The following is a 23,444-nucleotide window of genomic DNA, read 5'->3' as shown; positions in this document are numbered from 1 at the left end:
CTGTAGTACAGGCTTCTCGCCTAGTTCAGACTCCAGTTCTCTCACAATCTTACCCTGTTCAATTAGTACATAGCAATTTGTGTTTCACTGTATTATTGGATTGTGAAAGAAAGAAATAAATGCTTTATTATTATTATTATTTAACAAACGTCAAATGTCAAGCTCCATACAAAAATTTAGGTGTTTTTTGTATGGAGTTTGACAGACTTTTGATGTTTGTTAAAGTTAATGTAAGATGGTGCATCCCAGGGTTAGTGTTTTATTTATTTATGAATAAGAGGTTTAAGGTATATAATCATTTATTTAACAGCAATTTGTTGTACCCATTGGTCCTTGAGTTATAACTATGTCATAATAATGTATTGATTTAAGAGAACTTTTACTTATATGGTAAATGAACATTTTTCGATAATTTCAACAAGCAATCAAGAATTAGATTTAAAATGTAGGTTTGGAATTGTCACGTGAACAATCTTTGGGGCATTTTACATAAGCGAATATTACAGCACTATTGTAAAATCCAACCCCACCCCTATACCAGAAATAAACTAAAGTTTAAATGAAATGGAATTTATTTTACGGAGTTTTCGTTTCCAAATATTGCACTGTAATTTTATAGAGTAACATTATCTTCTTAAAATCTAAAAAAAAGAAAAGTTGAATTATTGAGAAACTATAAATCTACAAAGAGTTTTGCCTTATTTATAATTTTTAAATATTTTGACGAATCCTTGCAAGTAAATAAGTTTACTCCGTATGTAATTCTAATTATGCATGTTTCGAATGCGAAATAATATAAACTATAATACGATATTTTATAAAAATATTAGAACCCGTTTTTCAATAGTTAATGCATTGATAGGAGACCCACAATAGAGACCCCAACGCAGTGCCCTACGTCAGTGGCAAATGATATGATGCTAGAAGACAAGACGCTACGAAACGCGACGGAACGCTACGAAACGCGACAGACGCTACAAGACGCGACATAACGTTTCTAGACGCGACATAACGCTACTAGACGCGATATAATGCTTCTAGACGCGACATAACGCTACTAGACGCGATATAATGCTTCTAGACGCGACATAACGGTACTAGATGCGACATAACGCTACTAGACGCGACAAAACGCTACTGGACGCGACACAACCTAATTAATACACGTTAACTTTTCATCTTGTTGAATTTTCATTTTCAACACGCTAGCCTCGGCTTATCATATTTTATGACGTAAGACACAGCGCAAGTAAAAAAAACTTTTAACTTATACTGAATAAGAAAACATACACTCGATAAGTTATAGCGTGTATAATGTTTAGTAGGTCAATAATATTACCACTAAAACTATTTATGAGCTAGCGAAACGAGCTGAATAAGCAAAGAAAAAAACAATCGTGAGACAACGATAACGTAACGTAAAATCACAAAAATCATCACCAAACTTAACAAATCCTATTTTAAGGCGAAAAGCTTTGATAAAACTACATTTATACAACTATTTATGTTAAATTATACTCTTGAGATACAGTTATTTAACGTTTTACTAATGTTTTATTAGATCATCCGACCTTAACGTGTAATATAAATTATATGTAATAATCAAACGTGAATCATTTCTGTCCATACATAAATCCTTTCAAAAGTCCCATCATTTTCATACTTCAATATAATTTTATATCAATAATGACAATAAGTTTGGTTCGTATCAACGAAGTTACGCTTCTAAGTTACAAGTCGTAAGAACGACTATAATATTACAAACCAAACGATACAATGCTCTAAAACTTTACCTTTTCACTTCCCAAATAAATATTGGTTTCAAAAACGGATCAAAATAATCATGTATACGTTTTGTAAATGTCCGAAAAATTTAGCACATGACACAGTCGTTTTTGTATCAGTCGAAGCATTGAAATAAAATGCAAGTACTGGAGGAGGCCTTTGTCCAGCAGTGGACGTCATTTGGCTGAAACGAACGAACGGGGCAAACACAGACATGCAACTTTTAGCATCGACAATTTGAGATTTTGCGACCGTATCGATACAGTATCGCGATTTCATACGCTCGGACGCAGTATCGGAGTTCCGCGCTTTAGCGACTTTTTTCGCTGCGTCGAGCTTCCGAACAGCGACTCAATCGTCGCGTTTGGCGTTTTTGAGTTTGTGGTAAGGAATGTTTGGTCGCTGCATTCAGCTTCTGCTATAAGTAGCATGTGTGCTTTGGCTCCAAGTCTGTTTCATTGTAAAAAACAAAAGCGAACACAGTATATTCAAATGTGTTTAGGCATTGATTGCCAGTGCTTTTTTATTTGCACCACACGACACTTTTTGTAAAGGTGATATCAAATGGAAACAAATACATCAAAGGACAATGACCAAAAATGTATGGTGTGTGGTCCAAATGTCCACCACTAACGAGACCTATGTAGTAAAATAGTCTACTAAATACTGATTCATTATAATCAAACTGCAATCAAAAATATGCTGTCAGTAAAAAGTTATGACTGAATGAATAGTCTGTTTTTTACCTTTTCATCCGAAAATGTTCTTGATATCATTCTATCCATTGCACATTTTGGATTAATCTACGCATGTTATGTCATGTCGAATGTGGCGCGGGGTTATAGATGAATTTTATTAAATATTATACTAACTGTGCCTGCGACTTTGTACGCGTGAAAATAGTTTGAATAATATTTCCCATTTTTACAACATTTGTCTTTACTGCTCCGCCCCTATTGGTTGTAGGGTGATGTTATTTATCCTAAAACCACCCTTGATAAATGGACTATCCATAACAAAAATATTTTTTTAAATCAGACCAGTAGTTCCTGAGATTAGCGCGTAAACTACTACAATTTTTCATACAGTCATAACTTTTTACTGACAGCTTATTTTTTTTTTTCATCCCATACTGAAAGTTGATCTCTATTTATTGGACTTTATGCCAATATAGGTCTCATTAGTGGTGGACATTTGGACCACTTTTGGTCATTGTCCTTTATTGTAAACCTTAAAATGGTTATTTAACAATTTATGGAAATTCTTTTTAGTTGCTATAATAACTCAACAAACATTGTCATGTATGTCATCGGTTGTTATTATGCAAAACTTCCAACATTGGGCCTGACAAATACGAAAGTACTTTATTTTATAGTACCACTATAGATAGTACCTATACTTATTACTTCTTAACAAAAGGTAGAAGGAAAAGTTATTTTAATAGCGAAAACCATCCTTATTATATTATTTCGCTGATCATAATACTTCTATCCAACATTCAAGATATTATTTAGGTACAGAATAAAGCATGGAGTAATACACCAACCCAGAGACTTGCATTAAGTTACAAAGTTGAAGTAACAATACCTTCTATAACACTTGAATTTTAAAGCAAAATAAAGTAAACACAAATTGCATTGATAACTAAAGTACGGCCAACTAGCAGCGATACAATAGGTCGATTCGACTGTCGAACTGACAATCTATTGTCTCTTCCCATCTTGTGTATTTGTCGTAATGTCTCGTTCTCCCGTCAAAATATGTCAAAGTCAAACCCCTGCTATTCCAAATGACCATGACATTGGGTTTGTTTACATTTGGTATCACTTCTCGTTGGCCGTACTTTACTTGACCTTTAGGAAATGAAAAAGCCAAATACACGTGCACTGACGAAAAATATAACTCATTTTTATAGTCGTCTCTTTTCATTTGTTAAAGAGAAAAGGAGATGGAATCAGGAGACGATCTTTGGTATTTCAAAATGTAATCCGAAGGTCGAATACGGTCTCTTTAGTAGGGTAGATAAAAGCACTTTCTTTAATCATCAAAATACCTATCCCGTTCACCGTAAAGTTAATAAGAAGACACTAATAAAGTAATAAAAATTCGAGTTTTTCACACAAGCTAAGACCACATCGTACTATCAATAATTTTATAGAATAATCCTAATTTTATCCTAAGAATAGAGATCAGTTTTGAAAAGCCCAAAACGTAAACGAATACTGTGGGTCTAGACAAAGTGCAAATTTTAATCGCAAACCAGTCGAAAAGTGGTCAAAAAGCTTTTTTTTGTATGGAATTTTGACGGATTCGATTTTCGATTCGATCAAAAAGTGTACTTAGACAAAGTGCACATTTTAATCGCAAACCAGTCGAAAAGTGGTCAAAAAGCCTTTTTTTGTATGGAGTTTTGACGGATTCGATTTTCGATTCGATCAAAAAGTGCACTTTGTCTAGACCCACTGAAGCAATTTTAGTTCTTTGAAAAAAGTTTAATTCCTTCATTTCGTTTTACGAAATTGGATTTTTCAAAATTGATTGACAGTAGTGACGTATTTGCTATATTTTTTTTAAAAGTTTTTATGTCAATAAAGAAACCTTTACACAGTCTGATTTTACAAACGCGTGAAAAAAACGTATATTTGGAAGATATTTCTTAACTTTCGTGGTAATAATATAAATCGATGTCATAATGGAATGTAAGACGATTCTGACTGTGTATTGGTTTCAAATACTATAAGATGTTTTATATTATTATTAATATTTCACTATTAAAATCTATGTAGACCCTATTCGTATATTAAGTTAAATCCAGGTATTTAACCGCATCTGGATAAATAATATATTTGCTATATTGAATTGAATCATTCACTTTGATATTTTGGAACATATCGAATATATCAAGGAAGTTAACGGTAAATGTTTTAATCTTACTAGTAATTTGTTATGTATCATAGTAAATGATTCAGTAATCACGGACTAGAATATGTTTTTTATCTTTTCAAGGTACACACGATATGTCAACCTTACAGCACCGTCACACTTGGCGGTCAAACGCGAAACGCCTAATGTAAGAACAAAAGGATAAAATAGTAAAGGTGTTTACCCATTGGGAGCCTTCGCGTGTAATGTAATAAGCCAAGACTCGATTTTATCTAGAATTCCTTGTTGTAAAGTTCAAAAACGAATATTTAAAGATACCATATTATACTTAAATCATAAGCAAGTCGATGAAGGGCCTTACACACAAATGCTCTCAATGAGAGACTACTTTTCAGGTATTTTATTAAGTGTTGGGATCTGTCAAATGCTGACATACAGCTGTGAACGAAAGAAAAATAGCATACACGTATTTAATTTGTATACATGCATGTATTATCACAGAAAAATAAAAATATTCATATTATTGAAAAATAAACCTATAAATAACTAAAGAGGATTCAATACTGTAGATGATTTAGCAACAAACCAACATAAACTTTACTTTTACTTCATGCGGTTTTAAAAACGCAGCGTTCCGACCGCCAAGTGTAAAGTCCCACGTACAATTTAGTAGTCAATATTTGTTAATTTAAAGGTGAGATACCTGGGGCTGGCCTAGACGTTTAAGGTACCAAGTTGAGTATGTTCCTGTGTTCCAGGGACTCTTTGAGAGCGTAGAATAACTGCAACTGCTGTTCTGGTTTCAAGTTGTATACCTGGAAAGCAGATTAGTATTATAATTAAGTGGATCGTTTGTTCATTAAGCTATTAATAAAGTGTTACAGTTTATTTACTGACTAGTTGGCGCCACTGTCTAAGCCACTAGAGAGTGACATGAACTTATTCGACAGAGGCGCCAACCGTATGCAGGGTGGAAACGATAAGTGATCTCACTCGATTATTTCTAAATAATACACGATATCGAAAAACTGGTTACTGATCCTGAAAGTGCTTAACGAGTTCTTTCAAACGGCACCAATACAAGGTTACAGAATAAACTGGACCTATCTGAAAATTCAATGTTTCCAGCTTCCATACATTTGGTAAAGCCACATAATATTACACAATATACATAGTAATAATTTTTCGATATCTTGTATAGTTTAAGAATAATCGAGTGAGATCACTTATCGTTTTCACTCTGTATACGGTGGCACTAACATATTTTTTAACGTCCCGTAACCTCTGGTGGTAATCTAATATTATGCTTGTTGGGTTTACCACAATAGTCCAGGTCACGACAAGTTTCGAATCCACAATCCTAATCCGACCGACACCGACACTATTGGCAGAGTAAATACAAATGAGTAGGTCATCTTCATAGAAACGCACCGAGCGCGGTTTGTATGTGAGCGCGCCAATACGTATGCGGCGCGCACGCACACACTGGCAAAATTTAGCGTGGATTAGCGGGGTGTTGCGCCGAATTGTATTTGTATTTACTCTGCTATTGGGCTATTGTCACTGTACCAGAGGCGAATAGAGCATTAATTTGGCAGACACTCCCTACGCTGGCCAGATGGATTGGGCAAGTCCGATGTTCACATATTGGGATACTCCATTCGTGGGGGTACTCCTACTCTGCGCTTTAGAATAATGAATATCTACCTCTCTCTCGCATACTATGGGCCTCATAAGAAGGCTCAAGGTCACCCAAAGAGCGATGGAGCGTGCTATGCTCGGAGTTTCCCTGCGTGATCGAATCAGAAATGAGGAGATCCGTAGGAGAACCAGAGTGACTGACATAGCTCGCAGAATCGCTAAAATTAAGTGGCAGTGGGCGGGGCACATAGCTCGAAGAGCTGATGGGGCAGGAAATTTCTTGAGTGGCGACCACGAGCCGGAAGACGTAGCGTGGGCAGGTCTCCCACTAGGTGGACCGACGATCTGGTGAAGGTCGCGGGAGGTGCCTGGATGCGAGCGGCGCAGGACCGGTCTTTGCGGAAATCCTTGGGGGAGGCCTTTGTCCAGCAGTGGACGTCTTTCGGCTGAAACGAACGAACGAACCTCTCTCTCTCTCTATCATTTCCTCAACGACCGGTCCAGCATTCTATGATGAACATAATGATTACGATGATACCTGCTGCAGCAGCTTCTGCGGCGTGGCGGTGCGGATGAAGCTGGTGATGTAGACGTTGACGAACGTGGCCATGACGAAGCAGTCGAAGCGGTCCATGATGCCGCCGTGTCCTGGGATCACGTCGCCGACTCCTGTGGGATCACGTCGCCGAGTCCTGTGGGATCACGTCGCCGTGTCCTGGGATCACGTCGCCGACTCCTGTGGGGGTCAGTGCCGTGTTATATACCTGCTGCAGCAGTTTCTGCGGCGTGGCGGTGCGGATGAAGCTGGTGATGTAGACGTTGACAAACGTGGCCATGAGGAACTGGCAGTCGAAGCGGTCCATGATGCCGCCGTGTCCTGGGATCACGTCGCCGAGTCCTGTGGGGGTCAGTGCCGTGTTATATACCTGCTGCAGCAGCTTCTGCGGCGTGGCGGTGCGGATGAAGCTGGTGATGTAGACGTTGACGAACGTGGCCATGAGGAACTGGCAGTCGAAGCGGTCCATGATGCCGCCGTGTCCTGGGATCACGTCGCCGAGTCCTGTGGGGGTCAGTGCCGTGTTATATACCTGCTGCAGCAGCTTCTGCGGCGTGGCGGTGCGGATGAAGCTGGTGATGTAGACGTTGACGAACGTGGCCATGAGGAACTGGCAGTCGAAGCGGTCCATGATGCCGCTGTGTCCTGGGATCACGTCGCCGTCTCCTGTGGGGGTCAGTGCCGTGTTATATACCTGCTGCAGCAGCTTCTGCGGCGTGGCGGTGCGGATGAAGCTGGTGATGTAAACGTTGACGAACGTGGCCATGAGGAACTGGCAGTCGAAGCGGTCCATGATGCCGCTGTGTCCTGGGATCACGTCGCCGTCTCCTGTGGGGGTCAGTGCCGTGTTATATACCTGCTGCAGCAGCTTCTGCGGCGTGGCGGTGCGGATGAAGCTGGTGATGTAGACGTTGACGAACGTGGCCATGAGGAACTGGCAGTCGAAGCGGTCCATGATGCCGCCGTGACCGGGGATCACGTCGCCGAAGTCCTGGGGAGAAGGAAAGGAAACTTTATTACAATGGGACTAGGTACATCCTCATAATCAGGTCCTTTGGTCTCTACAAATATTTCTAATTTAGAGGCGAATCGAGGATTCGTCATCATAAGATCATTTAGGCGATTATCACACTGCACCGATCATTTAGGCGATTATAACACTCCGCCGCGGTCCGCGTGGCTACATATAAAGAATACCGCGCGCAGACGCGTTGTCAGTGTGTTGTGCCGCGCGTGTTTTCTATACAAACTGAGGTACTTGCATACAATTATTAAATCTGTCGTACCGCGTACCGCGGCGGAGCGCAGTGCAGTGTGATAATCGCCTTAATGTCTAGGACAGGAAAATGACTAACTAATCAGAGGCAAACGAAGGATGTGGTCTACAGGCTGGCCAAACGGGTTGAGAAGGCCTGATATTTACAATTTGACCTTTAGTCGCTTCATGTTATTCACAGGATGAGTGAGAATGGTCCTATAGAACAGCTAGGGACTGGAATTCGCTGCCTGCTGCTGTCTTTCCTGAACACTATAATTCAGGCCTTTTTTTGCGAGAGTGAATAGGCACTTACAGGGCAGATATGTACCATCCTAGACTGCATCTCAGTTCTCACTTAACACCAGGTGCAATGAGGGCTATCGTTTTTATACTTAACAGTTGGCACCCCTGGCGATTGACAGGACCTTACTCTACAGTGGCGCCATCTTGATGAGTGCAAATGCGATAGTCCTCCTACCACTTTAGCGCTCACAAGTTGGCGCCACTGTCTTCGCTACTAGCAAGTGACAGGACCTTACTCTACAGTGGCGCTAACTGGTGAGCGCTAAAACGATAGCCCTCATTGCGGTCAAATACCTGCCTTGCATAAAAAAATTAATTGAAAAACTGCTCTATCGCTAGAAATGTACTATTGTAGTCTCTTTCAGACTTTGACATCGGTGTATGGACGTCTATAGAAACGTGACACTAACGTCGTATGCCGCGTATAGCGTTTAATAGGAGACTGCAGTCTACAGAAAATACATACTCGCTTACTACTAACAACACTGTATGTACCATTTTGAATGGCGTTAATGAATAAGTAAATAACAACTCACCTTGATCTTAAACGCACGCTTGAATCCAGACGCGAAGAAGCCTCCAAACGGCCCGATGACCGAGCTGAAGATGCTGAGTGCGAGCGAGTGGATCATGAACGGGTACATGTTGAACTTCTCCATGCCCAGCTGTGGGAAAAATGGAGTTATTTATAGAATGGATTTGATATAGTATTGACTGATCACCTGTTAATTGACTGTCTATGAAAAATATAGCCGAATTGAATTTTGATTCGAACATCAAGCAAATTGGTAAAGATTGCTTGAATAAAAGACCAAAAAACCAGTAGCATGTTACTGGTAAGTTGCAATAAGCTGTTAGACAATGAAACATTCGTATAAATGTATATTTATTAAAGTCGGCACACAGTTTTTTTACTAACGTACCAAAGCGAAACGATCCTGAACTTTTTGCTGAAAAATAATGAGCATGAACTTCTTCCAGCAGTGGACATGTGGTGAAGATACTTAAACAAAGTTAAAGCGTTTAAAGTTATAGTGAAGATATCATCATTATTATGATTTCAGCCACAGAACAACCATTGCTGTAACGGTACTATTCTCATCACTCGTTCCCACCGCTGCAACTCCTGTGTAGCCAGGATCTAGTACTTGACCGCCAATAAAAACCCAACTTATAGTGAAGGTCAAGTTTGTCCCGGGGAAAATTAAACTGTCATTGAACACTGCTGTAAGAGACCTGACCAAGCAACTCACCACTTTCATAACAGGCTGCACGAACTGAGGCGGCGTGTACTCCTGCAGACGGAACAGCTGCGACGGCTCGCAGTCCATCGTCATGCGGCCGAGCGATTCCGAGTACTCGATCGGGCACACCAGGTACGGGTATTGGGACATCATATTATTATACTATACGTGGTCTAATGGTAAGTCCACCTGCTTCAGATCCAGAGGTCCCGGGTTCTATTCCAAGTAGGGGCAGATTTCTGTTCAGTTTCAAGCTTGTATAAGTCCGCCTGGCTAGCTACCACCATCTTACCAAAATTTGTCACCATAACAACAATGTAACAACATTGTTGTGTTCCGGCAGTTGGAAGTACGATAGCCAGTTCTTCTTTGGTTGAGGATTCCGGATGATGCTCAATACTCAATGCTTTATTGCTCCACCACATTTAGGTCTTACAATTCAAGCAGATCAATGTGGACCCAGTTAGGGAACAGCAACCTTCCACCTTCAGCCGCACCATCACTTTCCATAAATTGAGATGCAGGCCATGCTTCCTTGATGTGGATAGACACTGGACTGATGTGTAATGCATATGCCTCCTCTTAGTTCATCATCATCATAAGCCATAGGACGTCCACTGCTGAACATAGGCCACCCCCAATGTTTTCCATGTTGACTGATGCGGCCTACGTCCAGCGCTTCCCTGCTACCTTTATGATGTCGTCGGTCCAGCTTGTCCAGGACGTCTCACGCTGCGTTTTCCGTCCTCTAAGTTACGTGAAGATATTGTCAAATGCTAAGGCAACTCACCACTTTCATGACAGGCTGCACGAACTGAGGCGGCGTGTACTCCTGCAGACGGAACAGCTGCGACGGCTCGCAGTCCATCGTCATGCGGCCGAGCGATTCCGAGTACTCGATCGGGCACACCAGGTACGGGTATTGGGACATCATGTAGGAGAGCTGTAACAATGCAGGTTATTGACGTTGAAGTCGTGGTTAATATCTAGAATGGGATAATTCTCATTTGGAATTCTCACTGCTGCAACTTTATATCTGGATCTAGATCCAGATATAAAGTTGCAGCAGATTAAATGCCCGCCTGCGACGATTAATCAGAAGAGTACAGGAGTTTTAGATCGCCCCTTCTCTCGAGAGCAAATCAGAAGAAGAATAAATAAAGCTAATTATTTTAACTTCACGGAAAAATATTTCCATCATCAAAGTAACACAGATATGTATATCTGATTAGTTCTAGGTGTCAATAGCTTTGTTTAAGAACCTCAAATAAAGCTCCTTGATCATGGCAGTTAGGTTTGGATAATTCTGATGATCCGACTTAAACGTGCCCAAGTCTACAAGTGTTCTATTTATTTCTGTCTATAAAAGGCTGACAAAGGTGACCGAGTTTTTTCAACACTTCTGCTCAGCACCAGCCGATCCGTTAGGTATAAAAAGGTTTTCTTACCACAAGTCCAAATATGACAGTGGAGAATCCACCTCCAATGAATCCTTCCCAGGTCTTCTTGGGACTCAGCTTGATGAGAGGCGTCTTCCCGAAGAAGAATCCGAACACGTACGCCATGACGTCATTGCAGATTATCATCGACACCGGCACTATGAACCAGATCAGTCCTGGAAGAGAGTTTAGTAAATTAATGACGTAATTCAATTAAACATGTGGAAAATTAAAACTGTTATGTTCGAAAAAAAAAACAATAATCCATATTAGGTCACCCGGGGCGAAAGCAACTATGAGGCTAAAGTGACTAAATTGGTTTTATTCTTAATCTGATGTATTTTGTACAAAGTGCATAGAGAAAATATTGCTTTTTATGCTTCAACAGATGACACTTGGCCACTTTAGCCTCATAGTTGCTTTCGTCCCGGGTAACCTTTTATAATTTTGACGAGTGAATAGTTCAGATTTGAGGACTGAAATCCTTTGATAATGTACAACACTAATTTGAAATCATCACCATCTTCAAGCTAAGTCTTTTCAAGTCCTTTCGTTTCTATTGTAGAGCACGACCCTCTCTCTGATTGAACAGAGACAAATATAGATTCGTGTTAGTTTAGATCAGGTGAGATGGGACGATGATGCTTGATGATACATCCCCGATGTAATAATGTAGGTAAAAATAATTACAAATTAGTCAACTTAAACCACCTCAAAGTGATGACAGCTATTGAAAATTAATACGCAAATTCATAATAACAACTCACATTGCTATAGAATTCAAATATTGTCTTATCGGAACCGCCAGTACCTAGCTGTTGAACTTGAGAGCTACTCCAGTCTCAACGCGAAACCGACAATTACGAGACTTATCGTAAATCATAGTTCAGTGCACGCGCACTGGCAGACGCATTATGGCCAATCAGTGCGGATTGTTTCAAATGGGATGACCCAGTTTCGTTAGGGGTCTACTCCGTGAATGAATAATATTTATTTATCTCTTACTCTTTCCAAGGGTAACGAGGCTTATCATAAATCATAGTTCAGTGCACGCGCACTGGCAGACGCATTATGGCCAATCAGTGCGGATTGTTTCAAATGGGATGACCCAGTTTCGTTAGGGGTCTACTCCGTGAATGAATAATATTTATTTATCTCTTACTCTTTCCAAGGGTAACGAGGCTTATCATAAATCATAGTTCAGTGCACGCGCACTGGCAGACGCACTACGACCAATCAGTGCGGATTGTTTCAAATGGGATGACCCAGTTTCGTTAGGGGTCTACTCCGTGAATGAATAATATTTATTTATCTCTTACTCTTTCCAAGGGTAACGAGGCTTATCATAAATCATAGTTCAGTGCACGCGCACTGGCAGACGTATGATTGCCAATCAGTGCGGATTGTTTCAAATGGGATGACCCAGTTTCGTTAGGGGTCTACTCCGTGAATGAATAATATTTATTTATCTCTTAGGCCCTTTTCACATGTCCCGGTTGCCGGCTAACCGGCGCCGGGTACCTACCCGGTGGTGAAGTGTATGGGCATGCCGGATTAATTACGCCGGTACATGTGAAAGCTACGTACCATGCCTATACACTTCACCACCGGGTACCCGGCGCCGGTTAGCCGGCAACCGGGACATGTAAAAAGGGCCTTACTCTTTCCAATGGTAACCAGGCTTATCGTAAATCATAGCATAGTTCAGTGCACGCGCACTGGCAGACGCATTATGGCCAATCAGTGCGGATTGTTTCAAATGGGATGACCCAGTTTCGTTAGGGGTCTACTCTGTAAATATTGTCTCTTACTCTTTCTAATGGGTTAATTAGGGTGATTGAGAGAGACAAATTTCGAAATCGATAGCGTAGTAGGGTCTAGTAATGGATTTTTAACTGGCTGTCAGTCTCTTACTCACTCCTGTGGGTTAACCATGGCGAGTGAGAGAGACAAATTAGAAATAGTTTGTGTAGGTAGGGTCAGTAATGGATTTTTAACTGGTTGTCATTAGCGACAAGGTTTTATCTCGATCGACGGTGATCTACTTATGGAATAGCTTGCTACTCTATAAAAAAGGTCGATGACCCTTCAATTATTGAAATCCGTCAGCTATTTAATCTTTATTGCATAAACAGAAAGGGAGATGGAAAACGCGGCGTCGGACGTCGACCGATGACATCATAAAGGTAACAGGAAGGCGCTGGACCGCTACCAACCGGGCAACATGGTAAGCATTGGGGGAGGCCTATGTTCAGCAGCGGACGTCTTATGGGTGAGATGAAGATGATGATGAAAGGGAGACCGACGACCTCATAAAGGTAGCAGGAAAGCATTGGATGCAAGCCGCTACCAACTGGGCAATATGGAAATTCTTGGGTAGGCCTATGTTTAGCAGTATTTGTCGTGAGGCTGAAGTGATGATGGATGATAAATACACCGTGTTACTTTGCATTCTTGCCATATTCACAGAGATTAAAGTAGGGAAAAATACCTATTATTTAAAATAAACAAGAGACTCCCATAAAGAAAGTACACTAAGATTTTAGTAAATTTGGTTTTTCAGTACAAATTGGAATAAACCCATTTTGTCTCGCACGTTCTACAGGTGCAAGTGGAATAAACCTAGTAGGCGTGGCCTAGTTCTTAATAATCTGTTGTTTTATGGCTCTGGGTACCAGCCTTTTTATCCAGTCATAATAATTATTTTAAAATACTCTTCAGTTGATTTCAGATTTTCCTTACTACTTTACGGGCTTAGGACCGTCAAAAATACGTAATAATTATTAGGATTTTAATTGATTTTAACATTGTACCCTATTTTTACAAATTAATAAATTGAGTATGAAATGAAATCACCTTATTCACAATTAATTATTTATTTATAAGTTCCTACTTACAAAGTTTATGTACTGCAAAGCAAGTGTTCAAAGTGTCCTCCGTTCTGATGAAGGCACAGTCTAGCCTAGCACGGCGAAGCGTAGGTTTTTCGCTTTAGTTTTCGTAACACATAAACGTTTTGTCTCACAGTTTCACTAAAACAATCCTTTCATGTAACGCGTTTACACTGTTTATCTCTTCTGCGCATACCAGTCGTTTCAAGTCACTCCAAAAATCCATTGGTGTCAGGTCCGAGGATCGTGGTTGCCAAGCTACTGGACCCCTCGTCCAATCCACTGTTCACCAAACGTATTATTCGCGCACTTGACGTCCTTATTGAGCCTTATTGTGGGGGAGCACCATCCTGCTGGTAGTAGAGCATTTGGTGTAACGCTAAGGGTACGTCATCAAGCATTTCGTCTAAGACGTCTTACAGACACTTCAAGCACCATTTTGATTAAATTATTCGTTGTTTGAATACACTTCAGACATTTTTGTATTATTTGTAACGTGATTTGTGATTGATGGATTTCTCAGTTTTTTACAAGTGTCAAAAAGACATTTTAAAGACAATAGATTGCAATAGATATTTAAAAATACAATAAAAAGTATAGCCTGACCAGGAACATAAAAACCCTCGCCATGTTGCGGAAAACTAATGGTACTAATTTCTTTTAATGGCAACAGTAACTGAAAACTTCATTGACATGTCACCTTGCATGTCAGTCTATTGCTGTCAAAGTGTAAACAAACTTTATTTTAAATGTGCGCAATTGATTTTGTGAATGAAATTGCTAAAATCTTTTTATAGTCGTGAAAGAAAAGTGGTTCACAATGTGTTAAAGTATTTGTCGAAGAGAAATACCAAGGGTTCGGACAATATTTTCATTGAATAATGTTTCCAACAAAGGTTGTCAAATTGACTGACATGTTTATCGTATAGTACAGTCCACTATGAAAATTAGCTGTGGTTTGTTTCAACTACCTATTTTAAAGTTTTTTGTCACTTTCTAAGTGTTGAATTTTATGGAATTGGGAAAGAAGTACCGAGTTTGAAGCGTTCATGAGCAGACATTGCAGTTGAATATTCAAGTTCTGAATTTGATTATTGATGAATAATAAAATAAATCCTACTAGCTCGATTGATGGTTTCATTTAATTTATTTAAACCAGGTTACCTATAATAATATTGTTTCGTTAATTTATGAAAATATCAAATTAGCCCGTAATCCTGAATCCTGATACATAAAGTTAGCCTATTAATTTAACACAGGTACGACTGTACTCAGTGTTGCACTATCAAATGCAATTGAAGCGCCTCTATGCCAGGGTTTTTATGTTCCTGGTCAGGCTATAAAAAAGTCTTCATCGCCATCGCCAACAAGTGATGTGCATGCGTTACGATAATTAGTGATGTGTTTAACAGATTGTCGATAAAATAAAATACTCAAGATTAAAAAAAAATTTTTTCGGGCATTATTTTTTTACGGATTTGTGTTCAGTATCAGTAATATAGTAACCTCTGTAAATATGGCAAGAATGCAAAGTAACACCCTGTATAGCACAATGCAATTTACTCGTATATTTCTCATTCACAATATTACGCGTCTTCAGCTCGCGAGTACGTTACGCGATAAGAATCGCAGTCAGTGTTTGCGATCACCAGATAAAATGATAACTGCAAATGGATCGATAGCCTATCCCAGGTTTATGGACTGAAATATGTAGCACTTGGTCATGTTTTGAATACTTTTTATGATGCATGTGGTACTTTTTATACCTGGGGAGTCGTAAGTCGTTGATAGTCTAACTAAAACAATATTATGTTGAGGACCTGCAGATCATTGCTTATCTGCGTTGCCTTTTGTTTTTGTGTCCAATGTCATAAAGGGATATTTTTAATCCCAAAATTCTGACCGAGAAAAATATGATGACATTGACACGAAGGATGGAAACAGTGACTACGACCTTAGCATAAAGGACATATTTGACGAAGCATAAAAAGGGTAGAACTTAAAAATAGCAGGTTATGAAAAAGGACCTGCGAGATTTTTAAAAATTAGTATAGGTAATATTAAGGCGTTTCAGTTAAAACTTTTGATAGAAATGTTGATATAATAATAAAATATCTTTATAGTTTTCTACACCACCGTTACCGGTGTCATGTTAGTTTGTTTTTAACTTAAAAGAACTACGAAACAAATACAAATATTTGTCAAAATTGACTGAAAATCGCGCAAGGCACATTAGAGGTACAATGAGCATTGGTCTTCCATTTCATTTGCATACAATAGGCCGTTCTAAAGTCCACGTTAAAATATAACCAGCGCGTCACGGGTGGCGCTATTAATCAAGTTATTTGACGACAGAATGAATAAATTACACTTTCATTAGATTGTTCGATATTCGCTATATTCCAAGGAACATTTTAAACCAGACTTTAAAAAGTAAAACGCAGTTTGCAAGCTTAAAGATGCCTCCATATACGCATCGGGCACCTTCACCTTTAAGGCCGGGTAACAGAGAAAATGGCGAAAATGAGGTTTTCATTTTTCATTTTTGAGGTACTAAACAGTAAAATAAAAGGCTAAGATTTTTTTTGGGCATAGTTGAGGATATTTTCTAGGGCTATTAACGGATGGAAACACGATTTGATGAAGTTGACTCGATAGAATAAATTCCCAAAGTTACCTCTATTCGTTTTCTAATTATGGTTTTATTTTTAAAATAAGCGATTTGAGATTCTGAATCTTTTACTAAACTAAAGTTCAGAAATAACTTGAGGGCTTTTAACGGATGAAATTTTTATATTGCGTCTTATTTAGTTACTATGTTAAAAAATGTGGAAAAAATCGCCCATGACGGCTTGGACAATCTCAATCAGTCGCGCGGTGGCGCTTACGGAGGACGGACGCGTGCCAGTTTTTTGGCCGTGACAGTTCTCGATTTGTCAATATTTTTGACAATGATGACTTTGATGAGTCACAGTATAATAATACCAGTGTTACTGGAGAAAGCTAAAATTTTTGATAATTAAGAATTCTGAATTTTGTCTACCTATTGAAATTTAAATCGTTGGCATCCTTTTAAACTAAGACTCTACTCATGATACATTCCTCAAATATGAGACAAAACCAATGAGTTAAAATTACATTTTAATAGTACCTACATACAATCGTCTTCACTCTTTAGAAGAGCACACTGACACAAATAAATAATAAAAAAATAGGTCAGTGGGTCAAATATAGGGGCAGCTGCACGTCACTGAAAGACGATTCTGTTTACTCGGCATCTGGGCTGGAGAACATGAATCCTTGCTTACAGATGCAGATGTAAATAGAGTTATAATTGAAAAAATTTTACATGAAATGTTTAACAGAACTCAGTTAAAAGACACATACATGGAATACCAATAAGGTTGCGGAGGGAAAGCTACCTATTATAAACTAGCGGCCGCCCGCGACTTCGTTCGCGTGGACCTCGTTTTACCCCCGTTAGATATGATGTTTTACCTCATTTTACCCATGTTGATAGATGGCGTTTCACGGTTTCCCCCGAATGTATATTTACGAACGTCATACCGTAGTTTGTCCAGTGCTGTAGATTTTAACCAATGCCGATAGATGGCGCTTTTAGACACGTCTTATTTATTTATTGAAATTTATTTGCCACATATCGTCATAATGCTAATACTGTAAAGTTTCAACAAAATCCGTTCAGTAGTTTTTGCGTGAAGGAGTAACAAACATCCAGACATCCAGACATCATGACATCCAAACTTTCGCCTTTATAATATTAGTAGGATATTTCACAATCCAAACTAATATTTACTATTTAGCATTTACTTACAGTAAATATTAGTTTGGATCGTGAAATATTTAAAATAAAAAAAAGAATAAAACAAAATAGGGTTTCAAATTACCTATCTATAATCTAATATTATAAAGAGGTAAAGTTTGTGTGTTTGTATATTTGTTAAATTGTAAGGGGTAATCTCGGGATCTACTGAACTGATTTTAAAAAATCTTTCACCAATAGAAAGCCACATTATATCTGAGTGTAATAATAGGTTATATAAAAACCAAAAAATTCCACGCGGGTGAAGCGGCGGGCGGAAAGCTAGTTTATTTATAATTATGTAAGAGCATAATTATTAAAGTCGAAGTCAAACATTCTTTATTTGTGTGGACCTATATTAACGAGAGATTACAAGGCGTCAAATATTTCAAGAAAAAAATTAAAAACTATTATATGGCTAAATTTTGCTCTCATGGAGCCTTTACCTACTCTGACAAATTAAGACTTAGAGAAGAAACTAATAATAAAATTATTTAACTGTCCTGCAATGAAAAGCTTGATCGGGTACAACACCTCAAGTTATTTCAGAACTTGATTTCATTAAAAGACTCCGAATATCAAATCGCTTAGGTATCTAAAGTCAAACGATTCTGAAATGTCAAGTGGACTAATGAATAACCCATTAAGATAGTAGCGCCCTCCTGTCAATGACATACCTGGAACGATAGAGTTTTGAACAACTAATAAAAATGCTTTGTCCTAAATGACTGACGGATATCGTAGAGACCTGAAAGTTGGAAGGTGTGTTCTTTTTATGACGTAGACATCTCATAAGAAAAGATTTTCCGAAATGGGGTCATGAAATGAAGGGGGTGAAAAAAGGGGGCAAAGTTTGTATGGGACAAAGTGATTCCTTGGTTCAATCTACTTGAAATTTAGTTTAACAATACCTTAATATAATTCATGAAAGACGTGTGGAACGGGTACAAAGTAATTTTGGCAGTCATTTTCTTCGAAGTTGATATCAATACTACTTAGTGCCTTTGATTTAATTACTTTTTATTTTTACAAGTGTTTGAAAACTCCATTTCAGATTGTGTTCAATGTCAAGTGAAATCTCAAATTGAAATGTCTCAATCTCAATGAGGAGACTCTGTATTTATTCCTAGAATTCCCCAAACACCGTCAAATTACCCTTTCGAATTCAAGACAGTGCAGTTTCCCATCAGTCTGATTCGTAATGACTATAAACAAAGCTCAAAGTCAAACTCTAGGGACCTCTGCTTAAACTCCCATGAGTGCACAGAGGTACGCAGGTAACCGCGTGTGATGCTCATAGCAATTTTCGATAGGTTCAGAACCCCGTACATACGTCATACATATTATAGAAAGAAAACACCCAGACCAAAACAAACAAATATGTTTCTGCAATTTTAGTATGATATTTTTATTTATTAATAAACAAAGAGACTGAACAAAATTGATGCGTACCTATACTGATTAATGTTATTAACCACATGCAAAGCTTCGTGAATTGCAACAACTATAATTAAATTTATTATCCAAGCTCTAAATAATCGCTACTAAGAGTAACTTATCATAAAAAAAAATTCCAATCGCTCAAGCTCCCAAGGGCCTACCGATAGGTCGGGTGACGTAATCTTGAAATTCTTTAAGCCGGCGCAGCACTTCCAGAAGGTCGGGCGACGCCACGGCCACTTTGAACCGTGTTTACTTCTGCAGTTATATTTTATATTTATTCGATTCTAGAATATATTCCCAAAAAGTCTGAAAGGTGTTTTAATTTGTATCACTTGGATATGATTTGTATTAGAAAGTGTTGTGAGTGTGACGCTTGAAGGGAAGGAAGTCAACCTAACCTAACCAACTGCGTATTTCTATACTGTGTAGCTGGAAATTGTGGCGGGAGCTCTTTGACGCGCTGTTTTCGGCGAAGAATTGCGCGCGCAGATTTTGACAGCGCGAAATACCTACTTTAGAAGAAATACCAAGCCTTAATGATATTATCTCTACGTATGTTGTAGAACTTTCCAGTGAAACCATGGTTTTTCGAGTAGGTCGTTGTTTGAAATGAATAGATCGAAACTACTCGATGTATAAAGATAATTTCGTACTGGCCAGTCGTTATTCGTTAAGTCAAGAAGGATTCATCAGGTCGACATTCGGTATAGCAATCTCAACACTACTTGATCATCATAAAATTGATAACATTGAAATGATGTGAGGTAGGTACAACCTATACCTTAAATATTTTAGTATTTAAAATAGGGAAAAGACTGCATGCAGCATTATCTAAAATACTGAAACGAAATAAGTATGTGTCTCCTTGAGCACTTGACATTGGCAGAATCACTGCGGCAATAAATCCGCGGGATAGTAAAAAAACAAAAAAACAAATTTTATGTCAACGAATTTGACCCTTGTTTACTGCCATTGAACTAAGATTTTGAATAATATCGTTTGTGAGTTCAGCTGAAATTATTATTGTAAATCCAATAATAAATGTTAACCGAGATCTACTCAGTTAGGACCAGCATGTGTGTTCCGCGTAAACAATTTGCGAACAAACGGTGGTAAAGAACGTAAAAATTATTTGTTTGATGCTGAAATCCTAGTTCGGCATTATTAAATAGTGCTACAGCTACGTAATTGGTGCAAGACTTGGATTATTATTATGTTTTACAATGATTTAAAAACAATAATTTATTAAAAATTTTGTGAGACCTAAGGCCCAGTTCTTCATTTCCTAATAAAGTTTTATATCTGACATAATGAAACGCTATCTAACAAATAAAAGCTTCTATCTAACCGGATTACCGGTGTCTTCATCTGTCAGATATCTTACGAGATATTTATGATAAAAGTTGTAGATAAATTCCTAACAGACCATTAAGAACTTGAAGAAAAATAACGGGCTCTTCATTTTACTTTATCCCGACGAAAATTAGTTAACCCAACGTGACATAAATACTTAGAGGCAGCGGGAGAGCGCTATCGATCCCTCGTTGCTGGTTCTATTTTAGACTAGCCCAATACTTTATAGGCCGTGTCAACTTACCTGACAATAAAGACCCCCTTTACACGTCAGAGCCGGTGTCATATGGGCTTTGAAAACCCAGACGCGATATATTGCTTCATTCATTTACTTTATATTTGTTGGAATTTCGTGAGAAAAACGTGAGAAAAATGTAGTAACTTAATATGTAAAGAAGAATAGTAGAGTGTAGAGTCGACAGCACATCAACAATTTTATTCTAAAAGTAGCTGTGCCCGCGGCTTCGAACGCGGCAAAATAGTTTGGATATTTCCCGTTTTTGCAAAATTTTTCTTTCTTTACTACTCCACACCTATCGGCTATAGGGTAGTGTAAAAAGCCTGCCTTCCTCTATAATTGAGCTATCCATCCAATGCTTTTTTAAAATCGAACCAGTAATTCCTGAGATTAGCTCTAACTCTTCAGCTTTATAATATTAAGTATTGATAGTACCTTTTACAGCGGCACAGGATGCTACAATGTTTACTTTGATATGACGTTTTTAGTAAAATATAATCCTCTAAAATCCGGCGATCAAAACTCGTTACAATGTTTGCCCTCGTGGCTACAATCTACTGAATGAAGGGCAAACACATTCGACCTCAAAAAACCGGCCAACCGACATATTTTCATCGCTGCGAATTGTCAAGTTAAATTGTAATAGCTGTGTTATTCCAGACATCAATTTACCAACTAAAATAATCTACACAATATTATACAGAGGAAAGATTTGTTTATGTCTAAATTGAATATGCTCCGAAACTACTGGAAAAATTCGCCAATAGCCATATAAATACAACATGTGTGGCCTATATTTAAGTCCTTAAAAAACTTTCTTTTCGCAAAAACCGACAGTTCATTTCGCAGAAATGACCAAGCATTGACACTTAAAATGCCCTTCAGGGTGGACGCGAACAAACAGGAGTCAGTCAGGCAGGAGGCATTAATCTCAGAATAAATCGTCAGTTATTCGACATTTTGACATATTTCCAATACTGAAACTGTCAATGTGCCAGTTATACCAGGAGTTATTCTCGGATAAAAGTTTGGTCGAATTGGGCCTTAATAAACTATGTGACAGGTAAAATTCGTTTAATGGTTCAAAAAGAGCACTTTGTAGCTAACCCTTCAGGGCTGCCCCTATTGCCCAACCACTCGTAAACGCTTCGGAAGTCGCTTGCGGAATAATCGCTTCCTCGCTTCTACGCGCCATCGAGAAATTTCGAATGGTTTGTTTTTAGACGCGTACATTTTACTTACATTCCAGTTCATGGTCAAGATAACAACAGGGTATATTTTTAGTATGACTTGGTTCAGTTTCCGAATTTATGAAAATAGTTTTGATGTATGAAGAGTATAGAACCAGAGACGTCAGGTCTAAGCCATGGTAACAAATGACGCTGAATTCTAATGACCTATTAAATAGTTTCCGGTGTATACTTGGTAGGTGGTAGGTCCTTGCCATCACCAAATTAACTAAGCCATAACAACAATATTGTTGTGTGTCGGCTTTTGGAGGTAAGATAGCCAGTTCCTTTGATGTAGGTAGAGCATTCCGGGTGAAGTTCGCTTCCACCTTTGACCTGATCTCTTTCTCCATCAGATGAAATCCAGTCCAAGATCTTCCCCATTGTGGTTGTTTTATCATCATTGCAGCCCCTAGTAATACAGTCGGCAACACATCCAACTATATTTCTTTGTTGCAAAATTAGCATTTATCGCAACTGTCAGTACACTGTTACTGGCTTCGCCTATAGAACCCCACGGCGAAAATCTCTGGCTTCCCGCAACCCTAACTAGGCCATCGATCGGGCTCTACTATGTCTTCCAATGCGTCGCGTCGAGAACCTTCTGGAAAAATGGCCGTGCAAACAACGGTTGTCAGTTCTACGAGAGACACATATGGCTTTCCCCGTGTCATATTCATTGAGAAAATCAAAGTCTTGTATTGCTAGCTCTAAAAATGTGCCGCTTTCGCGTAGGCCGGCCTAAAAGTCGTCATATCAAACTTTACCAACGTGCTCAAAATGAGCATGGTTAAAAAAATGCAAGATAAAATTATCTTCTATCTCTACTGGCCAGAAACTTTATGCAGGCACTAACTTCTACCAGCCGGGCTAGGATGCGCGCCGTGATATACTTTATCGACGTCAAAATCGCTTATCGCGGCACGCATCCTAGGCTTACAGGACAAATAAATTAGCATCAACAGTTCTCACAAAGATTTTTAAAAGTCGCCAAGTGGTTAACACAAACATTATAGAGTGGCTAAGTACACCCTTATGCAATATGCAGCATAAGGGTCTACTCTATAATCATTTAATCAGCCTCTAACTGCAGTTGCAGCAAAACAGTCATTAGCTCGGAGTACACATTAACATGAAGTACAGTCAGCGTCAAATACTTCGTGATATCCAAAGTAGCCTATGTGCAACACATCTTTGTTAGGTTGTGTTGTCAACTTTTTGGCCACTTTGTGTGTCACGAACTATTTGACGCTGCTTACCATGAGTTTACGTTACGTGTGCTCGCTAGCGACTGCGTAAAAAATTGACATTAAATGTATGACAAATTGTACAGCGGCGCTAGTTCCAAGTACTAAAAT

The 23,444-nt window shown here is 38.8% G+C and overlaps 1 protein-coding gene across 1 annotated transcript in view; it reads right to left on the bottom strand.

Annotated features, from left to right (window-relative positions):
- Positions 1 to 3,009: 3,009 nt before the first annotated feature.
- The window catches only part of LOC135071253 (phosphatidate cytidylyltransferase, photoreceptor-specific), a 30,177-nt gene continuing 9,742 nt past the window's right edge, over positions 3,010 to 23,444 (bottom strand). The window contains exons 6-10 of the mRNA XM_063965038.1: positions 11,119 to 11,285; positions 10,461 to 10,613; positions 8,963 to 9,091; positions 7,722 to 7,856; positions 3,010 to 5,483 (exon numbers count right to left, since the gene is read on the bottom strand). Of these exons, the coding sequence (XP_063821108.1) occupies positions 5,391 to 5,483; positions 7,722 to 7,856; positions 8,963 to 9,091; positions 10,461 to 10,613; positions 11,119 to 11,285 (677 nt within the window). The 3' untranslated portion in view covers positions 3,010 to 5,390. The remainder of the gene's footprint in view (positions 5,484 to 7,721; positions 7,857 to 8,962; positions 9,092 to 10,460; positions 10,614 to 11,118; positions 11,286 to 23,444) is intronic.

This window comes from Ostrinia nubilalis, chromosome 4 (genome assembly GCF_963855985.1).
Source record: "Ostrinia nubilalis chromosome 4, ilOstNubi1.1, whole genome shotgun sequence".
Lineage (NCBI taxonomy): Eukaryota > Metazoa > Arthropoda > Insecta > Lepidoptera > Crambidae > Ostrinia > Ostrinia nubilalis.
Note: the sequence above shows the minus strand (reverse complement) of the source record. Positions and strands in the feature narration are given on the sequence as shown.